This window comes from Chinchilla lanigera, unplaced genomic scaffold (assembly GCF_000276665.1).
Source record: "Chinchilla lanigera isolate Chin_1 unplaced genomic scaffold, ChiLan1.0 scaffold00061, whole genome shotgun sequence".
Lineage (NCBI taxonomy): Eukaryota > Metazoa > Chordata > Mammalia > Rodentia > Chinchillidae > Chinchilla > Chinchilla lanigera.
Window position 1 is genome coordinate 9020301 of NW_004955462.1, and position 20605 is coordinate 9040905.

General features: G+C 51.8%; 2 protein-coding genes across 9 annotated transcripts in view; one reads left to right on the forward strand and one right to left on the reverse strand.

The window, feature by feature from the left end:
* Positions 1-13709, forward strand: part of Gpr161 (G protein-coupled receptor 161) — a 52281-nt gene extending 38572 nt beyond the window's left edge. For 7 of the 8 annotated variants that reach the window (XM_005398216.2, XM_013521419.1, XM_005398215.2 and 4 more), the window contains 3 exons: positions 4344-4448; positions 6616-6735; positions 8381-13708. In XM_005398216.2, coding sequence (XP_005398273.1) covers positions 4344-4448; positions 6616-6735; positions 8381-8646 — 491 coding nt within the window. In that variant the 3' untranslated portion in view covers positions 8647-13708. Of the gene's footprint in view, positions 1-4343; positions 4449-6615; positions 6736-8380 lie in introns of all 8 variants that reach the window. The other variant, XM_005398217.2, reaches the window with a different exon arrangement.
* Positions 13710-16409: 2700 nt separating this feature from the next.
* Dcaf6 (DDB1 and CUL4 associated factor 6) overlaps positions 16410-20605 on the reverse strand; it is a gene marked incomplete in the record, with an annotated part of 140272 nt that continues 136076 nt past the window's right edge. Inside the window, 1 exon segment of the mRNA XM_013521421.1 lies at positions 16410-16882. Coding sequence (XP_013376875.1) covers positions 16818-16882 — 65 coding nt within the window.

Here is a 20605-nt window from a genome sequence, read left to right on the forward strand (position 1 = left end):
GCGATTGTCCCAGACCTCACGAGGCCTGTAGAGCTGGCCGCAGCGCGAGCTGTGGTTAGGGTTGTTGGCCTGGCAGCCGGAGTCTCCTCTCGTTGAGGGGGAAGCAGTCTTGTGGGATGCGTTTGGGCTGGAGAGCTCATGGGGTGACAGCCAGCGCAGCGCGGTGCCTGGGGAGTCCCTGTTCCTCCCGGAAGGGCCTGATCGCAAAAGGTGGTGGCAGCATCACGGATCGTGTGTGGAACAAGGCCCAGCCAGGGGCCCCATCACAGTGCCACTCAGGCCAGGAATGCCCAGTCCCTTCCTGATGGCGAGGAACAGCCCTGGCCTCCACCCCGTGTCCGTCTGTCTGTCTTACCACGGCTGACCAGGCCCTGCCTGACACCGTCTGTGACAGGCTTTGATCTGCAGCTGCTTCCTAAACCCAGGTCACTTCCCCTGCCATGTGCAATGTCCCGGCCACCTCCTGTGCCCTCGGGTACATAGGGGCCGTAGTATTTGCACACACCCAGCAAGAAATGCCCTGGAGGCTCTGTTTGGGTGGTCTTAGCCTCTGTTTCCATGAGCACCTGGAAGGTTTTCACCAAGGAAATCAGCAGATAGAGTCATAAGCTTTCTTAAAACTGCTTATTAGCAGAGCAGAGCAGAATCCCCCAGTCCCCCGAGCTTCCCCACTGATTTCGCGCCTGCAGTCTGCTCAGCACGGGGCAGTGGTTATTTCACGCAGAGCAGATTTCAGCTGTCATCAGTGGATTTTGGTTTTCCCATTTTGTTCACCCCAACCTGAAATAGCTTTCCCTAGAGTGTCAGGTATCACTGGCCACCAGTACCTTCTGCTTCTGCAGTCTCATCAGCAGATGCCCCAGGTAGGGCTCCCCTAGGAGTTGAGTCCTCAGGGCCTCTGGAAGGTGCCATCTGGGGCTGCTCTAGGGAAGGGCCCTGCAGCGGACTGTGGCTTCTGGTGCCAGAAGGTGAGCCTCATGCTGACTTGTGTTCTGGGGATGTGGCAGCACAGAGACAAGGCTGACCAGTGGCTGCTGTCAGTCAGGGGAGAAAGAGCTTGAGCAGGAAGGGTGGGCAGCCTCCCTCAGCCCTGCACCTAGCAGATCCCGCTCTGCAGCTCGGCCCGAGAGACCTAGCCATGTGCCGCCTTTCCTGGGGGCTGAGTGCTGGTCTTCTGGGGAGGACGACCTGTCTCTCCTTTACTCAAAGGAATGTGCCCCTGGAAGGTCCTTCTTTAGCGTCCTGGCTGGAAGGAGGAAAGGGTGACCTGTGCTTTCTTCTTGGTGGCTCCTCGAGGTCTTCCAGTTACTTCAGCACGCCGGCTTCCCCGTGGAGCACTGCCTGTTCCTTTAGCTGCTAGGAGACAGAGGCGGCTTTGACCCACTGTGTGCTCCTGGGGAAGCATGCTGGTCCCTGGGGCCTGTCTCTCTGCTCTGTTTTGTTTGGCTTATTTTGCTTTGTTGGAGGCGGCACTGGTTTATGGGAACTGTCATAGGGTAACAGCATCCTCTCTCCCGAGGGAATTGGTACCACCTGGCTGTCCTGTTTCCAGATCTTTCCACTGAGCCGCACTGGTCTGGCTCCACTGATGCTTCCCACAGGCGGAGAGTGAAACATGTTCCTGGCTTTCACTCCAGCCTCAGAGCTGCCGTCCAAAACCCGCTGTGGCTTCCGCTAGCCCTCTTGGCAGAGGATGGCCCTGTAGGTTCCGCTGCCCCTGCTGAGCCTCCTGTTGATCGCAGCCATGTTCTGAGGACCAGAGTGGGGTGGCCAGACACAGAAGAAATGTTTGAGGGTCTTCTTGGTCCCAGCCCTGAAACCAACTCCCAGTGCAGAGGGAAGTAAAAACATAGCTTCTTGTGGGATTCCCAGGAGCGAGGGAAGGAAGTTCGGGGCAAAGCTTGCTGTGCCTGCCTAGTCCTCCTCCCCATTTCCTCCTGGCTTGGGGAAGGAAGGAAAGAGTGTGTCCTGTGATCTCGTACCCTCAGAAGCACTAGGATGAATGGGGTCTTCTCCTGCCTGGGAGTATTGCAGGAGAATCAAGATTCTCCTTTATTGCCCATCAAGCATTGTCTTAACCCATTTTCTGCTTCTGTAACAAAATACCTGAGGCCAAGGGATTTGACAAGAACCGAGGTTTATGATTCTGGAGGCTGGCCAGTTCAAGGACACCATCTCCTGGCAAGGGCCTTTGTGCTGTGCCAGCCCACTGGGGAAGGCAGAATAGTCAGAACGAGAGGGGAGAGTCACTATTAGACAAAGCCCACTCTTGGGGTCCCTAAGCCGCCTCTATAGTGACATTCATCCCTCGCTAGGCCCCACTTCCCAGCCCAGTTGCCCTGGGGCTGATGCAGTCTCCTCCAGCACATAGATGTGAGGTGCATGTTCGAGCAGTAGCCGTCATTAAATCTGAGATCTGAGGAGCTTTTTTCCCCCCACACTTTTAATTTGCTTAGAGCTTTTCTGTCCATGTTCCCTTTCTAGAACCCCAACTCTTTTTTATGGCATCATTATCTTTCAACTTTATGAGGGTACTAGATTACCAATCGTTTCCTTTCCCCCCACCTCTGTCTTTCCTGCTGGCTCCTGTCCTTCCTGTCGGGTAGCCCTCGGCCATCCCATCACCTTCAGTCCCAGGGTCCCGGCGTGTGCTGGGCAGCCTGGGGCCAGGCGGTGATGGCAGGCGGGCTTCTCAGCTGCGGGGGGTCCAGTGGGGCGGGTTCATCCGGCACAGGTGCTCAGTATCTGCAGGGCTTCCTCTCGGGCTGGAATATCTGGGGAAGAGGTCTCAAGCCTCCAGCTAGGTTGAGTGGGACAAAGGTTCGATCTTTAACCCTTGGGCGGTCACTGCACAGTTACAGCGCAGGTAACATGTATTTGAGAAATATATTTATTACTAATATGCTCTGAAATGCCAAACAAAACAGCATACAGAGTTGCATTTATTACATAGTAAAATATATGATTTTAGCTTATTTTCAGTTACAATCTAGACACTGTTAAAGAAATAACAATATTTGCCAGATTTGCAGTACCTCTCATGTGTAGTATCCTACTGAATAGCACACGCCCTTATAGAACATGCATTACAGCCGAACCCATGGCTTCAGTGTCACGGCTTAACCTGAGTCACGCGAGTCACATACCGATGCGCAGCTACGCGCTGCCCTGAACCTGTGCGCCCGTAGATGTGCTGGCGTTGGAGAAGGGAGTCGCCTTACATCTCAGATCAGCCACAGCCTCCCCAGGGTTAAATGTGCAGCTTTTCATCCTTCCCTGTTTGTACCACGTCACTTGTGCCCTCAGCCATGCCTGATGTCTTCATGGCCAGAGCCCTGTGTCACTCTCTGCCATCTCTGGGGGTTGGGAGCCCCAAAACCAGGGGAGGAGGCAGTGGAGTATCCAGGTGCCTCCAGCTCTGGCTGCCTGCAGAGAGCCCTGGGCCTCAAGTCTGTGAGCTCTGGGGGCCTCTATCCAGTCCTCCCAGCCCGAGCTTGCTTTCATCCTGCCTGCCATCACCGCCTGGCCCCACGTCACTGTCCTCCATCTGCTGTCCGACTCCCCCCAATTCTCTCTCCCTTTGGGATGTTTAAGCTTCTTTTAAAAATTCCTCTTTGAGCTAGGTGTGGTGGCACAGGGCTGGAGTCACAGCACTCTGGGAGGCTGAGGCAGGAGGGACTGCAAGTTGGAGCCCCGCTTGGATGATTTAGTGCCTTAGCAAGACCCTGTCTCAAAACAAGCAAACAAAGGTCTGGGGCTGTAGCTCAGTGCAAAAAGAAGAAGACAGAAAAATTCCCTTTTGATAGTCAAGCAGGATATTTGAGAGGTGAGCGGGAAGTTATATCATCTGTGACTTTATGGAAGGTCTCCCCACAAGATCGCTGCAGTGGATGGCCCCTCTGCCGGCCTGGGTATCTGTTGGTGTTAGGAGGACTTCCTCTGTAGAGAGACCGGAGTCCTCACCTGGCCTCTGAAGTCTCTGCTCTTCCCATGCAAAGAACGACAGAAAGAATGAGCTGAGTGTGGTGGCCCATGCCTGTAATCCTAGCACCCTGGAAGGCTGAGACAGGAGGATCACAAGTTTGAGCCCAGCCTGGGCAACATAGAGAGACCTGTCTCAAAGAAAATTATTAAAAACAAAAATAAAAGGAGTGGTAGAGGCTGGGGACAAGCTCAGTACAAAGGCCCTGAGTTTAATCCCTAGAGTACTAAAATAAATAACAATGAGTAAATAAATAAGTAAGCAAGCAGAACGGAGGGCAGAGGCCAGGGCAGCGGGAAGATGGACCGGGCAGGTGCTATGCGGAGTCAATCCAGCTGTCACTGCCGACTCTGTCTTTCAGATCTGGGCCTGTCCCCACACCTCACAGCACTCATGGCTGGCGGACAGCCCCTCGGGCACAGCAGTAGCACTGGGGACACCGGCTTCAGCTGTTCACAGGACTCAGGTAAGCCCCTCTCGCCTGTGTCCCTGAGTGTCCAGCTGTGGCAGGATGGACAGTTCCCAAGGGTGTGCGGAGGCTTTTCAGGCCCACTTTTAGCTTCTCAGCATTTCTGTGCCTCAGGTTCCTCTGTCAAATGGGCGTCTCAGTGCCTGTTCTCCCCGCCATACGGTGCTGTTGGGAGTTTGGAAGTCAGGAAAAGCCTTTAAATCTTTAAGATTAAAAAAGACGGGTATTCTGTTATACAAAGGGTGATTGAAAAAGATACAGTGGATGTTTAAATTTTTAAAACTTAGTACAGTAAAAGACACATGGCCAAGGATGGTAATATAAATGATTGAAATGAGGTGGGAGTGGTTTTGTGTATTCTGAGGGCAATTAACGGTAGTATGTCTTCTACCATAGTACGCTTTTGTTTTTGTACTCGAACTCAGGACCTCGCGCTTGCCAGGCAGGCACTGTGCTGCTGAGCTGTATCCCTGGCCCACCATAATACATTTTTAAGTTTAAACGTTTACCATGTTTTATGAGCACCCCTCAATCAAACATCTATAGCAGTTTCTATCAGATAAAAAATGATGGTGTGTCCAGTCAGCCTCATTCCCTGGTTCTGACACTGAGCAAATCGGGCTCCCTAAAGTCAAAACGTGCAGGAAAAGTAAATGTTTTGAATCAGTTCAAGACAGCCACCGGGCCAGCTCAGCAAAGACTTCCAGAACTGCTTCAGACAGTTGTAAGAACAATGGGAACAGCGTGTCAGAAGGGAGAGCTAGTATTTTGAAAGGGACTCAAGGGAATGTGTCTTTTACTGTAATACATTTTTAAAAATTTAAACATATTCTGTATTTTTCAATCATACCTGGTAAGAACCATTGGGCAGCTGGGCCTTGGGGTCCACCTGCTTGGTTCCCCAACTCCTGTTGGCCTGTTAGGAGCTGAGGGGTACAAGGCAAGCTGCTCAGTCCCTCTCTAAACCCTGGAGTTTCCAGTTTGGGTGGTGGGGGAGATGCTTCTGCACACAGGGCAGCTGGAAGGAGCAGGAGACCCCGTGGCTGTGAAGCGCTGCGCAGCCCCCTGCCCACACAAAGCCCAGCAACCTGTCCTCACCCGGGCCCTGCCCGGGAACCTCCCACAAGTGCATCTCGGAGTCACGCTCTCCAGAGAGTGACATCCACACCCTCCACACGGCTCTCCCCTCACCTCGCCAGAGCCTGTTCCCAGTGCTGGTGGGCGCAGTGAATGCCACCCTGTGCCCACACAGTGTGTGCTCGGGGACGAGGAGTCGGGAGTGATGGGACAAGGTCAGCGTGATAGGCAGAAGAAAATGTGGGCTTCGGGGTCCCACAGCCCCGAGCGTGAGCGAGCTCTCGCGCAGCACTCAGCAGTTAGCTATGTCCTGCCGAGTAATGACTCCACTGGTGCAGCCCTGCGTGCCAGGCACTGCGCTGCACTTCTTCGCCATGTGTCAAATCAGGATGCCCACGACGCCGAGCCGGGCCGAGTAAGGGCGCCCATTTCACAAACACACATTGCACAGACACTGTGAGATGAGCCCCCCGCCCCCCGCCGCCACTGACCTGTGACTGCACTTCGACCCTGGTGCTGGCACCAGGGTCTGCTTGTGGCCGCGCTGTGACGCCTGACAAGGGCTCTGAAGGAGGGTGCTCCAGGCCTCCTGAGCACTGGAGCCTTGGGGGGCTGAGAGCTGGGCACTGAGAACAGGGCTGGTCCCAGAGCAGGACCTGGCACTGCAGTGGCGAGTCCCGCGTCAGCCCTGCTGCCCTGTGCCCCGTCGTCGCACCCGCCGCCCTGCTTGGTTCTCTGACAGGACTTTCTGCCTTTATTTCCCCACTCTCGCAGGGGTATGTTTTTACTCCCTTTTAGCTCCTCAAAGAACTTGAAATTTGCAAGCTTTCTGGGTTTATATAGCACATTTTAACCATGGTGGTAGAAATACGGGGTGAAACAGTCACTGCGAATGGAGCCCTCCCCTCCCTGGGCCTGTCCCCTCCCGCCTCTGCGCATTGGAGGTTCACACCCCACGGTCGCAGACTGGCAGAAGCAGGATGACAGGGTGCCCTAGGTACGGGGTTGAAGGAGGTGGGAGGGTTGTAGGCGTGGGAAGGAGGGCTGGGTGCTGCTGGCCACACGGCACTTCCGCCCTTGGTCTCAGGAACGGACGTGATGCTGCTGGAGGATTGGACCTCAGAGGACAACGCCCCCTCCCACTGCACATGCCCGCCCAAGAGGAGGAGCTCGGTAACATTTGAGGACGAAGTGGAGCAAATCAAAGGTGGGTTTCTGCAACTGATGGCTTCAGAGGATATAGGGAAAGGAGCCGTGCTCCTGCCCTAGCTCACAGCCGTGCTCAGCCCGGGACTCGCAGCCTGCTGGTCTCACATGTGTCCCAAGGCACTGTTGCAGAGTAAGCAGCATCTGAAGCCGGGTCTGGGTAGCCGTGTGACCCCATCTCCCCAGGCACGGTGCCTAACTGGGTGACGGGGTGGGCCCTCCATGGTCTCTTTCCTTTACGGATGCTGCGCAGTTATGAATCTGAGCCTCGGTCTCTTCCGAGGCCAAAGCTGCCACTGTGGTTGTCAGCCCAAAGCTGACGACAGACACTTGAGTCCTGCCGTGGTCCCCTCTTGATGCTGTCCCTCCAGTGCCCAGGCCCTGACCTCTGGTGCTTGGGGTTGTTTTCTATTAGATGTGCTAAGGGAGGAGTGACAGGAACCCGGGCTGCTTGCAGAGGGGCAGTCTGTCTCCCGGGAATCACCAGGTGAGGGTGGCTGCCAGCACAACTAAGCCGTGAATGAAATGCTAATGGTGAACATAAATCTGGGCCCACCAGTTCATAGTTAATAGGTTCACAGTTAATCTTGTCTCTCCCACCACTGCCTCCCAGCGCTGGGGAGCAAGGGAGAGGCGGCCTGGAGGGGAGAGTGGAAAATAGCCCATCCACTCCACCGGCAAAGCCCATTGGAGAGTGGGCTGTGGGCTGGCAGCCTCGCAGGCTTTATTGTATATTCCTTTCGCGGAAAACATCAATGGGACCTACCCCAGGCCCAGCCCCCACAGGACTAAGGCTGTCCCTTCACATAGGAGTCACGGTAGCAGCCTCCCTGCAGGCCTGAGAGCAAGTCACCAGCAGGAGGCGACACTGCTCAGCGTCCCTCGCTCTTTCCCTCCTGGAGAGCTGGCTTCTGGTGTTCTGCTCTCCAGAAAAGTACCCCCCGCACCCCCATAGGCAGAGAAAAACAGAGTGGCTCACCATAGCAGGGCATTAGTGGGACACTGAAGAGCCACCTCCCTGCTTCTCCTTTCATTCTGGCTGTCAGGGGTCCTATCCTAGGTAGGGTGCTTGAGCCTTTAATGTCACTTCCAACGCTGAGGTTGTGGAGAGGAGAGAGATGCTGCGTGGATGTGGAAGTTTATAGCTGTATATTCTGTGCTGTTCCAGGGAAGTAAAAGAACAGAGAACCCTTTCAAAACAGTAATCAGCATTAACAGAGAGTATTTATTAAGACTTTTCTAAATATTTTTTGAAAGAACTCATTATTACAGTAACACTGTGAAGTAACAGAACACCCCCCACCCTGCCAGGATTAAACCCAGGACCTTCACACTGAACTACGTTCTTGGGCCTTATTTTTAGCCAAGGCCTCAGTAAACTGCCTAGGCTGGTCTCAAACTTGTGACCTACCTGCCTCAGTCTCCCAGAGTGTTGGGATTACAGGTGTGTGCCGCCATGCCTGGCTGAGATCTTTTTACGGGTGAGGAGACTGAAACCATGTGGAACGGCTCTGTGTAGTGCGTAGGGGAGTCAGGGACTTCAGCCTGGGAGTCTCATGGGGCTCCCTCCCTGGGCAGGGAGGCATCTCCCTGGGATGGGCATGGGGCCTGGCTCCTCCACTGACCTCATTCTGCCTCTCCCCCAGAAGCTGCCAGGAACTCTGTTCTCCATGTGAAAGCTGAAGTGCACAAGTCCTTGGACAGCTACGCAGCCAGCTTGGCCAAAGCCATCGAGGCAGAAGCCAAAATCAACTTATTTGGGGAGGAGGCTTTGCCAGGGGTCCTGTTCACAGCACGAACCGTTCCCGGGGCTGGCTTCGGGGGCCGCCGAGGCAGCCGAACTCTTGCAAGTCAGAGGCTGCAGCTGCAGAGCATCGCGGAAGGGAACGTATTAGCTGCGGAGCAGCGATGAGGCGCCCGGGGTGGCTGGGCTGGAGCCGGAGATGCTCCCGTGGAGGGCTCCCACCACCTCGGTGCTGGACTTGGGACACAGGAGAGGAAACATCTGTGTACAGCCACCAGGGCGAATAGAACATCTCCAGTCTGTGACTCGGGGGTCCGCATGTCAGGCTCACACAGACAGCAGATGGAGGTGTGGCTGACTCGGGAAGGCGGGACGTCCAGGAGGACCAGCGGCCCTGCGCTTGGAAGGGAACCACCACACAGATTGTTTACTCTCCTCACACCCTCTGGTCTGGGAGCCCAGAGTGTACCGCCCAGAGGCCGCCTAGGGGAACCCTTCCCAGTGCACCTGAACATGGCACTATGGTTCTAAACCCTGCAGGCTTCACCCACCGGGTGACAGATGAGGGGTCCCAGACTGAGCACGAGCACCTAGGAACAGAGCGCCCGCCTGATGCACTTCCTACACACGCTCTCCAGCGGCGCCCCCTGCTGGTGCCAGTGGGCACAACCTGTAGGCTGCTGGGGATGGGTCAACCCCACCCACCTTCCAGTGGACGGATTCTTTGGTATTTCACAAGGGAGAAACCACTATAAAAGACAGAGGGGGCGGCACCCGGTGTTTCATTTCCAGAATTAGACATTTGGTTAGGACACTTCACAGTCTTATCAAGACTGACCATGGCTGTGGGGCCAAGTGCACCAGAGCCCCGCTGCTGCTGCTGTTGAAGGGAATGCCTTCACATAGGGGAGCCTCAGTATGGGTTCTGTGGGGAGTGCTTGAGTGGCCAGTGCACGTCGCTGGCCTCAGTTCCACAGGGCCTGGCCCTAGCAGCGAGTTACCTAGCATAAGACAAAGCGGTGGAGCTGCAGTTAGCAAGCTGGGTTCTTGACTCAGCTCCGTCTTTGTGCGTGTCGTTGGGGGCATTCTGTCACCTCTGCAGGCCATTTGTGAAAGGAGAAAAGGAAGTGAGGTGCTAGGCTGAATGGTCTGAGATGATTTCCAGCTCTCATCGTCTTTGTCCTCTGAACTTGTAAATGAGAGTGGATCAGTGTTTGTCTCCTTTCGACAGCTCCCAGTGGACCCTTGTCCCTGTTTCGTGGCCTTCTGGAGCACAGTCCTAGTGGAGTGTGGACCACAAAGATGTGGAAGAGAAGAAAGAGTGCGCCACCTCGAGGTGGGGTCAGGACAGCAGGTGTAGGATACATGGCCCGGCTGCTCTCCTCTCCCCTTGGAGCTGGAACAGCAGCTGAAGTTTGGGCTTGGAGTAGCGGCTGCCCTGAATTGGGAAGTCACTGAATCCCCTTCCCGCGCCACCCTTCAGCCTGAGCGATCAAGTGAACTAAGACAGCCGAGGGTAGACTCCAAGGGCAGCTCATTCTGTCCGCTAGTAGGCAGCTATTCCAGCAAGGGAACTATCCTCGAAGCATTTGTCTGGGGTCTCACTGGCTCCTGGTGAGGCAGAAGCCAGAGGCTTGCTCATCCCGGTCTGCAGTGTATCTCAACAGCTACTGCTGTTGGTCAGCTGTATGCTGCGGACCGGCCTGGGTTCGGGGGAGCAGGAGGAACCTGTGGCTTCTGCTGACATGTGCAGGACAAGCAGACACCGCTGTCACTGCTGGGTAGCATCTTGTTGCTGAGGGCAGGGTATGTTTTTGGTTTATGTACTCCATATAGTTTTTTTCTAGCACTTGTCCAGTTTCTGAAGGGACTGTATTCCCGGTTAATTAGTATGTACAAAGGTGGAACAGGGCAGAGACCTTTACCTTTGCATGAGGTCTGTGGTCCGGAGATTCTGAGTGTACTAAACTGCCTGGGCCTCGAAGAGGTGGAGAACGCTTCCCTGACTGCTGTAGGCTGGGCTCTAGAGAAACAGTCCTGAGGCTCCAACACCCACTGGCTGCCTCTAGACTAGTAAGTCAAATAGGATCGAATCTAAACAAAGATATGCTGCATTTCACAAAAGGATTCACTGTTCAGCCTTTTTATGCAATGCCCCCCCCCCCCTTTTTTTAAAAGGCAGTGTTTTGCTATGTGGTTTGGGCTGGGCTTGAACACACCTGGTAGCCCAGGCTGTCCTCCAACTTGGAGTGATCCTCCTGGCTCAACCTGAGGCCCATGCATTTGTGCAGCTGCCGGGCAGTGCAGCCTGCTGTGTGCATTGCACCGAGCCAGGCGCTGGGGGCAGAAACACTATTTTCTTTTGGTTAAGGGAAAGAGACCCGGGAGGCGCTGATTCCTGTAAGGCGGTTAAGTAGTGCTTGTGGAAAGCACGATGGCTCCAGAGGACGGTATGTATTTCCCGTGAAGCAGGTGACAGTTTGCACTAAGCCTCGGAGGATGTTTGGGAGGTAGGACCGTATTCGGCGAGGTCAGGAGTCGGATTTGCCCAGTTGAGCTGGAGGGGAGGGCGTGTTGGGGGAGGGGAAGAGCGGATCCCCACACATCCCGGCCTTCCTGGGGCGCGGTGGGCCCCCTGCCTTCGCTGCGAAGCTCAGAACCCCACACAGTCCCAGGCTCATCCGCTGTAAACCGCGGGGCAGTGGGGGCCTCCGGCCTTCCCAGAGGGAGCCGGGCAGTGGCAAGGGGGACATTTGGCCACTTACTTGCTTACATACCTCAGCCCTGTGACTTCTGGTTTGACAGGACCGCCTTGAGGCGGTTGCCCATTTCTGCTTTTCTCACCGAGATTGCCACTCAGTCTGTCCCGGCTCCACGTGCCAGGTGTGGGGCCGCCAGGAGGCGCACACAGGGCCGCACTCCGGGACGAGCTCCGGCCTCGGACATGAGGTGGCAGCCTCGAGGCTGTGCGGAGCTGAGGGCACCTCCAGCCGCTGGTGGGCCCGGGCTCTCGCTGGGACGTCTTCATTAGTGACTCATCCTTGGCATTGGCAACCGAGGGCCACTCAGGCAGCGTGCTTGCGTGTGACCCCGCCTGATTCTCAGGTCCTGCCTCTCCTCGGAAGCGCGCCACGGCTCCTGGAGCTGCGGGCGTGTGGCGCGGGAGGGGCCCGGGGTGCCGTGGGTTTTCTTTTTCATTTGCAGAGCTGCTGTGTTGCCTTTGTAAAGAATTGACCGACCAGGGACACTCCTTCAGTATTTGCAATAGGCCACAGCAGTCTGGGTCAAGAAAAGGAGGGAGGTACAGTGCTTTGATAGAGAAAGAGGTCGGGTTAGTTTCCGCGAAGCCAACCAAGAGCACTGTTCATTTCGACGGCGCGCTGAGAGCAGACCACTGCAGGTGAGGGACTTATCCCTGGACTGGCCACAAGACACTCATGACGGGTGTTCAGCCTCGAGCCGTCTGTCTCCTGTCCCGATGTGACAGTGAGCGCGGAGTGGCTGTTAAGTGTCTGCTGTGGGCCAGCCTGGTGACACCGAGAGCCCTTGTGGGAGGCACTGTGAGGACCTCTTGCTCCACGCTGTCTGCTTTGGCGCCGTTGGGATACAGAGGAATGGTGCAGGCTCAGCTCTTACGTTGCGTTGAGCTCCCTGATTGGCTGAGTGTTCTTGGGCAAGTTACTCATGTTTCTGCATCTGTAACATGGAGTTTTGTAACCTTTTATGTGGAGACGCAGAGGATCCAGACGCCTCCCTTTACACAGGGTGGTCGTGTGGATCCCGGGAGGAAGTACTTGTAAATCGTCCGGCACATACCTGTGTGTAGGCAGAGCTGAGCTTGTAGCTTTTGTTCTCAGTAACTGTGAGGGGGCTGAATTATTCTTGTTCGAGAGATGACTATAACACGAAGTGAGAATCTTGAAAAGGTAACTGTTATCCTAGATTGGAGGTGTTGACTGCTGTTGCCACGGGACTTGTCATTTGCTGTGCGAGCAAAAAGACTTGCAGCAAAGAATGATGGTGAGGCGGGGAAAGGCAGTGTGGAGAGGAACGGCTCAGTAGCATCTGGAACACTCGAGGTCTGAGGGACCAAAATGAACTTGTTATGAATATTTTGCCCATGTGCCAATGCCCTATTTGCACAAAGTATTCCAAAGCTGCCCTGATTGTCTGTTAAAGATGGTTTGCAGTCCCAAATCGCAGCACAGAATCCATGACCTTTACAAGGGACCTTGTCCCTGAGCAGTGCCCTCAGGTGCTGAGGGAAGACGGAGGCAGGGGGAGGTGTCCATGCTGTCACCATGGTGTGTGCAGCACCCTGAGGAAGCCTGTGGTAGAGGAAGGGGAAGTCAGTCTACACCCGAGGCACACGGAAATGGCTGTGACGAGCCCTAAGTGACTTCGAGAAGGGGCAGACTGGTACCGTCACCATCCTAGCAAGGAGGGGAGGGGACAGAGTCCTGGGAGGATGATGTTAACGGAGAGCTCAAAGTGAGTTATGCCAATCAGAGCCAAACTCCAGGTCGTGGCCACAGGGCTGACTGAGGGAAGGAAGGAGCAGCTTTGTAGCTCAAGGATGAGGAGGGATGGTTAAGTCCGCACTGTCAACAAGGCCAGCTGTTAGCTAGGCAGGATGAAAAGGAACCACTGTCATCCACGGAGCTTGTTCTACTGGCCAGGCCTAAGAAAACAAGAGATTGTGAAGGTCCAACTCAAGTGGACCTGTTGGGAAGAATTCGAAGCACAAACCCAACTCTGCACGATTACCAAGAGCACATTTTTGGTCAGTGTTGTTTTTAGGAGAACATAACACACAAAGCTGTGTTCATTTTCCTCAGCAGTATTAGGAATTAGTAGACACTTGTGTTTTTCCTTTTGACTACCGTTTTGAAACACTACAAATTACAGGGAAGTCAGCCCCTCCCGGAAGAGAGACAGGCCCGTGCAGGCAACACACCAAGTGTGGCAGAAAGCCTGTGTGCACAGAAGTGGGCCTGTCAGCCAGGGCTGTGCACACGGCTGAAGGACAGCCGTGTGTTCTGGTAACGGACACTGCATGCACAAGTGGCTTAGGACCAAACTGTCAACCAACATGATCCAAGCTAGTCCTGAAATATATTTAACTTGAAGTTTTTGGATGATTTTTTAAAAATAATGTTTTGGGTTATTATAAATCAGTATTTATAAACCAGTAAAAGTGTATTTAGAATAGTTTTGTTTATATGATTAAATATGTTTCTGGTACATGTGTAGCTGTGGAAATTGTGAATTTGTACTTGGACTTGTGGTCTGTGGATGTTTCTGGGTGACTTTCCTTTCCCCTCATTTCCTGCAGCAATAATCCTGTTTCCAGTGGGCTAAAAAGACTAAGCCAGGGGTAGATTATTGGAGAATTGAGGGGGAGGTCCCATATCAGAGTCACCCGGCAATACCCATCCACGTGCTCCCCCCAAGGCAGTTACATTCATGGAACACTGTTAAATGATTTGTTACCACGCCCCCCCAAAACACGGTTAACCTAATTTTGAAAGTTGGTTTAATGAACATCAGAACTTTATCTGTTCGTCAGTCAACAGCTACATATCCTTCATCCCATAATCAAGAGAGGCTGAGTGGCAGATTGTACCAGTGAGACTCAGACCTCCGCAGGGGAGCGCACCCACCATCACACACGGAAGTCATCTCCCTTCATCCGTGTCCATGCGCCCGTGGCCCAGTCACTTCACCTCCTCCACCCAAAATCTAGGCAGTGGCCAGGATGTGGTAACTCTGCCTCTGTGGAACGTTCTCTTTGCTGCTGCCCTGACTGCTTGTCTGGGTTGCTGTACTTCTAAGTAATAGACACCAAAATTCCCTGCAGTTGCGGTGGGCGGGGAACCAACTCCTCCGACAAAGGGTACAGCAGTTTTAGGTTCACAGGAGAAAGCCGAGCACAAAGTACAGTTCCCATACTTCTGCGGCCTCCAACACGCAGCTCCTCCGCCACCACCGTCCTGAGCCAGGGTGGGCAAATGCGTTTGACTTTCTCCTGTTGCTTTCCCTTCCAGCTCCTCCCAGAAGCCCCGAGTCCTCCAGTGGCCTCTGTCCTCTTTTCCAGCACCTTCCGTGGCACAGCCCCATTATGCTTCATTATAGTGGAAGAAATAACAGGGCACACGCTGCATCCTAACACAGCCATGCTGCAGGGAGCAAAGTGTCCCATCCTCTTCAGGAGAGAGGCTGTCCTGCCTCCATGGCCATCCATGGCCCAGCTGCAGACAGGTCGTAGCTTAGAGTAGCTCAGTCCCTTCCTGAGGATATTTAGATTTCTGAAAGTGATAGGAACATCTAAGTTACTTGCTAACTAAACCAAAAGGGATGTATCATCAATGAAAGTGCAGCTGCTATGTATTTACATTCACTAAAACCATCAACAGAGGGAGACCCCAAGCTGGGCACGGTGACACACACATTAATCCCAGTACTCAGGGCCTGAGGCGGGAGGACTGAGCTCAAGGGCAGCCTGGGCAGCTCAGTGGGAGCCTGTTTCCCATGTGCACCGGCACTGGCCTCAGCCGCCGCACAGCTACCACGGGTGTGGATCTACCCCGGGGCGGCCGGAGGCAGAGCTGCTGTCCGTGGTGCTGGGGGAGGGACCTCGTGGACCTGCAGGCCTGACCCGCTGGCGGCGGTGTCTGCCTCATTCAGGCAGCTCCGGAGGGCTGGCTCGAGATGCGGGCAGTGATCAGGCCAAGTGGATAATCTGACTGCTTCAGGTTGTGATGGAGGAGATGTGGTAAAGATGTTCACTAAGCGAACTGTAGGTCACGGCTGCTGGGGTTACCTGCGTCCCACAGGGAGACAGTTCTGAGACTGCTGGAAACCCGAGGTGGCTACCGCTGGAAAAGGGAGAGTCAGTGTGCTCTTCTAGAAATCTGTTAACAGCAAAAGCCACCCGAATGTGTCTTATTTAACACTGAGTGTGTGGGGAAGGGAGGCAATGAGGAGGGAAAAGGGGCGAGAGGAAGAGAGATTTGAAATGATCCTCTTGGACCACTTGACCCTGTCGACACCTCTGCCACACTCGCCTTTTTGCCTCCAGTGTGTAACGAGGCAGCAAGCTGACTGTGTCCTCCCACCCCAGGGTCTCACTTCAGACAGAGGCCTTGGGCACAAAGAGAGCTGAAAAAGCAGCCAGGGAGGCGGGCACAGTGGAGCTCCCGTCACCCCAGTTGCTGGGGGGGGGGGGGGCTGGCAAGTTTGAGCTGTCCAGCCTGGCAACTTAGTAAGCCCCTGCCCCAAAATGACACATTATAAAAACGGCTACGGGGGAGCTCAGTGCAAAGAACCCGAGTTCAATCCTCAGTACCGTCAAAGAAAAAAAACGAAAGAAAGAAAGAAAGAAGGGGAAGGGCTGTCTGCAGGAGCAGTTTCAGATCATAATCTGTAAGGCCCGAGTGTCAGATCTGTAGGCCCTGCCTGAATGTAGGTGGACACTAGAATTGAGACCGGAAATTAGAAGACTACAGAGTCAACAACTTGCAGTGAAATCTAGAATATGGACAGAGACGTACACCAGAAGGGGTGTGAAATAGTGTGAGGCATCCCATGTTCAGTGACTGAGGTGCCATGTCTGGAGGTAAAGAGAAAGGACCATGGAAAGAAGCTGAGGTGGTGGCGCACATCTGTAACCCCAGCACTTGGGAGACGGAGACGGGGACAGCAAGCCTGTCTGAAGCCAGAGTGGGCTCCAGAAGAAGCCCATCTCAACAAACAAAACAAAACAACAAGAAATAAACACTTTAGAAAGAGAAATGAAAACAGCTCTTCTACCACACAGAAGTCAATGGAAACGATTATTAAATCCAGGAAACGATAGAAAAAGTCCTTTCATTACAGAAAAGCTTGGAAAATATGCGTCAAAGTAGCAAGGCACTAAATAAAAAGTCAAATTTAGGGTATCTTAAAACAACCAATTTCTTTAATTAGAAAGCAACAAACATGCAAATGGCAAGTGTAGAAATTTATTTGAACCAGCATTTTCACTATAATGAAAATTACTCTTCAACATTGATCTAAGCTCCCACATCTGAAGGCGAGGGGAAATATTGCACTTTGCAGTTTCTAGCACTCCTCATACACAGCAAAAAGTTTTACAAACATTTTGCTAGTTTTGTTTTTATACACTCTCCCAAATTCATGCACACACTCATTCCAAATCAATGTTAGGTTATCCCCCAAAAAGGGAAAAACTCCAAAAAACCATAACCTTAAAATTGCACTAAAGTTCTGTAAAGAAAAAATATAGTAAATGTCTTGTACAAATTTCAGAACATTGAAGTGCTTGCCAAAAAAGTTGATTATTCCTCATCTTCGTTTTCATTCTCCTGACCGGAGCCTTCTGATCTGTCACCCTCCAAGCGGTCTGGAAACAGAAAGGAAAGTCACAAAGAGAAACACTCATAGCATTACAATTATAAATCAACCTCAATGCCTTTTATTTAAAACTGATTAAAATACTAACTAGTTCACAAAAATGTAAAATCTGGTCACTATATATGTAGGAAAGTTTTTCCTTTTGTCTGTAGAGGTAGAGGCAGAGCATGGCCAGGTTTGGATACACATAGAACTATAACACATAGAAAATGAAAAACCCTCCCAAGATCCCGCTGTATTCTACTGCAGTGATCTTCCGACAGCATTCCTGGGAGCTGTCACCAAGGAGGGGTCAAGTGCGTGGGGTGAGGACAGGCTGGTGAGGGGGAATACGGAGCCACTTTCTAGAGTGTGGTATTTTGTTTATTAATTTTGGGCTAAAAACCATGCAGTGGTGGCCAAAATAAATATGGTCTCTACCCTCGAGGTAGATTATTTAGGTTAAATACTCAAGTAAATACATATAAAGGGTGGCAGGCACAGACTGCTTTCTCAAGCTTCTGTGTTTACACTTGCTCTTCCTTTAACTTGGGACACTTTCACTCAGCTCTTCAGCAATAGAAGTCTGCTCAGGGAAAGTTGGCGAAACTCTCCCGGACTTTCCCAGACACCCAAACTGCAGAACTCCGATGAACTCTGCAACACGTGTCTTCTGTGAGCCTTATGAGGACAACCCCAGCAGGCAATAATGGTTGTTTGTCTTAACTTCTTGCAGACTAGACTGTGAGGCCCTGGGGGCGGGGAATGCTTTCTTTCTAAAATCTTAACACCCTCACGGCCTCGTAAGGGATGCTCAATAGTTTCTCCCCACACCCTTTTTCTTTTCTTTGCAGTGCTGGGGATTGAGCTTAGGGCACATACATACTAGGCGAGTGCTCTACTGCTGAGCCACCCGCCTCTCCAAGGCTGCTACATAAATGAGTATTTTCAGGAAGGTAAGATGTATTGCATTATGGTATATGAAGATGGCGACACCATAAAATCACTAGCTCCACAAAGATGGAACCCAAGATACTTAGACCACAAAACATTTTCCCAAGGTGGCATGGAAAATATTCAGGTCAAGCATAAGATGAACAGTTCAGTCACACTGTTGACAGCAAGGAAAGACTAACCCCTCCATTTTGTGTATGATCTACAGAGGCTGACATGTTCCCACGGGATCCTAGATCAACAATATCAAAGGGCAGTACACAGAACATGCTACATGTTTATTGTCCAAGTAAATTAAAACTGCTCTTATGTATATAAGGTTAATAATTTTTTTTTTTTTTTTTGAGACAAGGTCTTGCTGTATAGTTCAGGCAGGTCTTGAACTCACTATGCCCTCCCAGGCTGGCCTCAAACCCACAGCAATCCTCCTGCTTCGGCCTCCTGAGTGCTGGGATTATAAGCATGCACTGTCACCATGCCTGACCTGATTTATATTTTTAATTACACAAATTTTAGTTGTATATTGAATGTAAGTATTGAAAATGCATTTGTAAAGGAAATGGACAAAATAAAATGTAAGTAGACCTTCATAGATCATAATGAACCTCAACATAGAGGAATTATTTCTGACCAATAAAATGTTCACTTGAGGGATGTTACTATAGAATTATTTTTTTTTTTTGCAGTGTGGGAGATCAAACCCAGTATGCTCAATTTTAGTCAGGTTCTACCACCAACCAGACTCCTCCACAACCTGTGAGATTACATTATTTTCACTGTGTGATACCCTTTCAGGAAAGCACACAACATTAAATTATCTGCTTAGGTGTAGATCTCGAAGGAGAATTCTGGACAGGATGAGCTAGTTCAAGAAGCCCATTCTGTCCTGTTGGGGGCGCGTGAGGAAGCACTATCGGTTTATCTTAAAGTGTGCCTGCGTAAGTTTCTTCTGGGATTAACACCAAAAATGAAGATGGGGAAGAGGCTAGAGAAGGGACATCCCAGCCTCTAAGCCTCTAAGCCTCTAAGGAGTCTGCAGGAGAGGTCACAACTCTGCAGCCCAGAGCCCGCTCCAAGGAGACAGGTGACGGAGGCAGAGAGCGTCCTGTCAAAGAGCACAGAACAACTGAGGCGTCTCTCGCTGTGTAAAGCCAACCTCTAAGAATAAACTAAATGAAATCTGCCGTTCACACAGTGCTACAGCAGTACAAATGCAAAGCAGCTCAACACCTTCACAAATCCCTCGCTGGCAATTAGAGACCAAAGAAGCTGAAGAACACTGTGTTCTTTTAATAGGAAACTCAGTAAGAATTGCTTCTGTATCCACTTTTCAAAGGCAGACAATGGCAAATCGATTTAGTCAAGAAAATTTAAATTTGTGGAAAGGTTCCTTATTCTGTTTGAATATTTTCTGGAAATTATTTTGGCTAGGAAAGATATAAGGAGATATTAAGTTTGAGGGAGGGGATATGAGACAAATTCCCCAAAGAAAACTTATGTTTCATAAAAATACTCTTGTTTTATTTTGCAGGATACCCTTTGCAAAAAATTTACTTTCTTAAGAAAAGAATAAATATAACATTTATTAGTAGGCCGACATTTGGTTTCAGAAGCTCATTCTTTTACCCATTTATTCAGCAAACATTTACTGAGCAACTATTATGTGCAGACACTGTTCCAGGAGCTAAAAATCCAGCTGCAAATGAGACAAATTAGGTCTCTGCACTGGGGATGTGGCTCAATGGTAGAGTATTTGCCTAGCACGTGCAAGGCCCTGGATTCAATCCCTAGCCTGGCGGAAAAAAGACAAACTGGGTTTCTGTTCTTCATAAGTTCACTTTTAGAGGAAAACAAAATACATCATTCTCCTCTTAACGTATAGAAGTATGAAAAGTTAGGGTGCCGCGTACTTGAGGGAAATAAAGCAATGAACAGCGACCAGGTAAAAGGGAGGGTGGGTGTGTGTGGCAGGGGGGATGAAAAGCAACACGGCGCCAGGGCGGCTCAGGAGCCCAGCGATGCGGGAACTGAGCGTTCTGGGGGCAGAGTCCTCGGGCGAGCACAGCAGCGCTCACAGGCTTTGTGGACCGGAGGAGAAGACAGCGTGTGGGCACCTGGAAGGCAGAGGGAAGAGAGTGGCTGCCGGGTCTGGCTCACTGGGCAGGACCTTGCACAACAGAGTAAGAGGTCTGTTTTATTTTAATAGTAATGGGGAGCCCTGGAGAGTTCAAAAGGCGGGGCATGATATAATCTATGTTTTCACAAAAGGCGTCACCAGTTTGTTTAAAAATTGCCAGTGCCACCTCCAGCCATTCCCACACTCTCCCTTGCGGGCAGCTTAACCACAACGGCAGGCTGAGTGGTGGCGACAGGCACCCGGCGGCCGCAAAGCCCCACTCATTCACATCAGGCTTCCCCTTTCTTTCCTCCTTCTTCCTTTTCCCCTGGTACCAGGCACTGAAAACAGGGAGCACGGAGTTACATCTCCAGCCCTTTCAATTGTTTAAGTTTTAAATTTTGAGATAGTTTCACTAACTTGCCTACTCTGACCTTGAACTCATCACTCTCCTGCCTCAGCCTCTCAGGTGGCAGGAATTACAGGTGTGTGGCAGCCGGCCTGACTACGATCAGGTTTTAAAAAGAAATTTACCGAACCCTTTGGCAGCTGTGTGAAAGTCAGATCATAAGAAGCATAAATGAGACCCACGGAAGATGATTATGAGGGATAATCTGGAGGAAAGTTAGCATCATTTGCTGATGGGAGGAATCCGGGGAGACT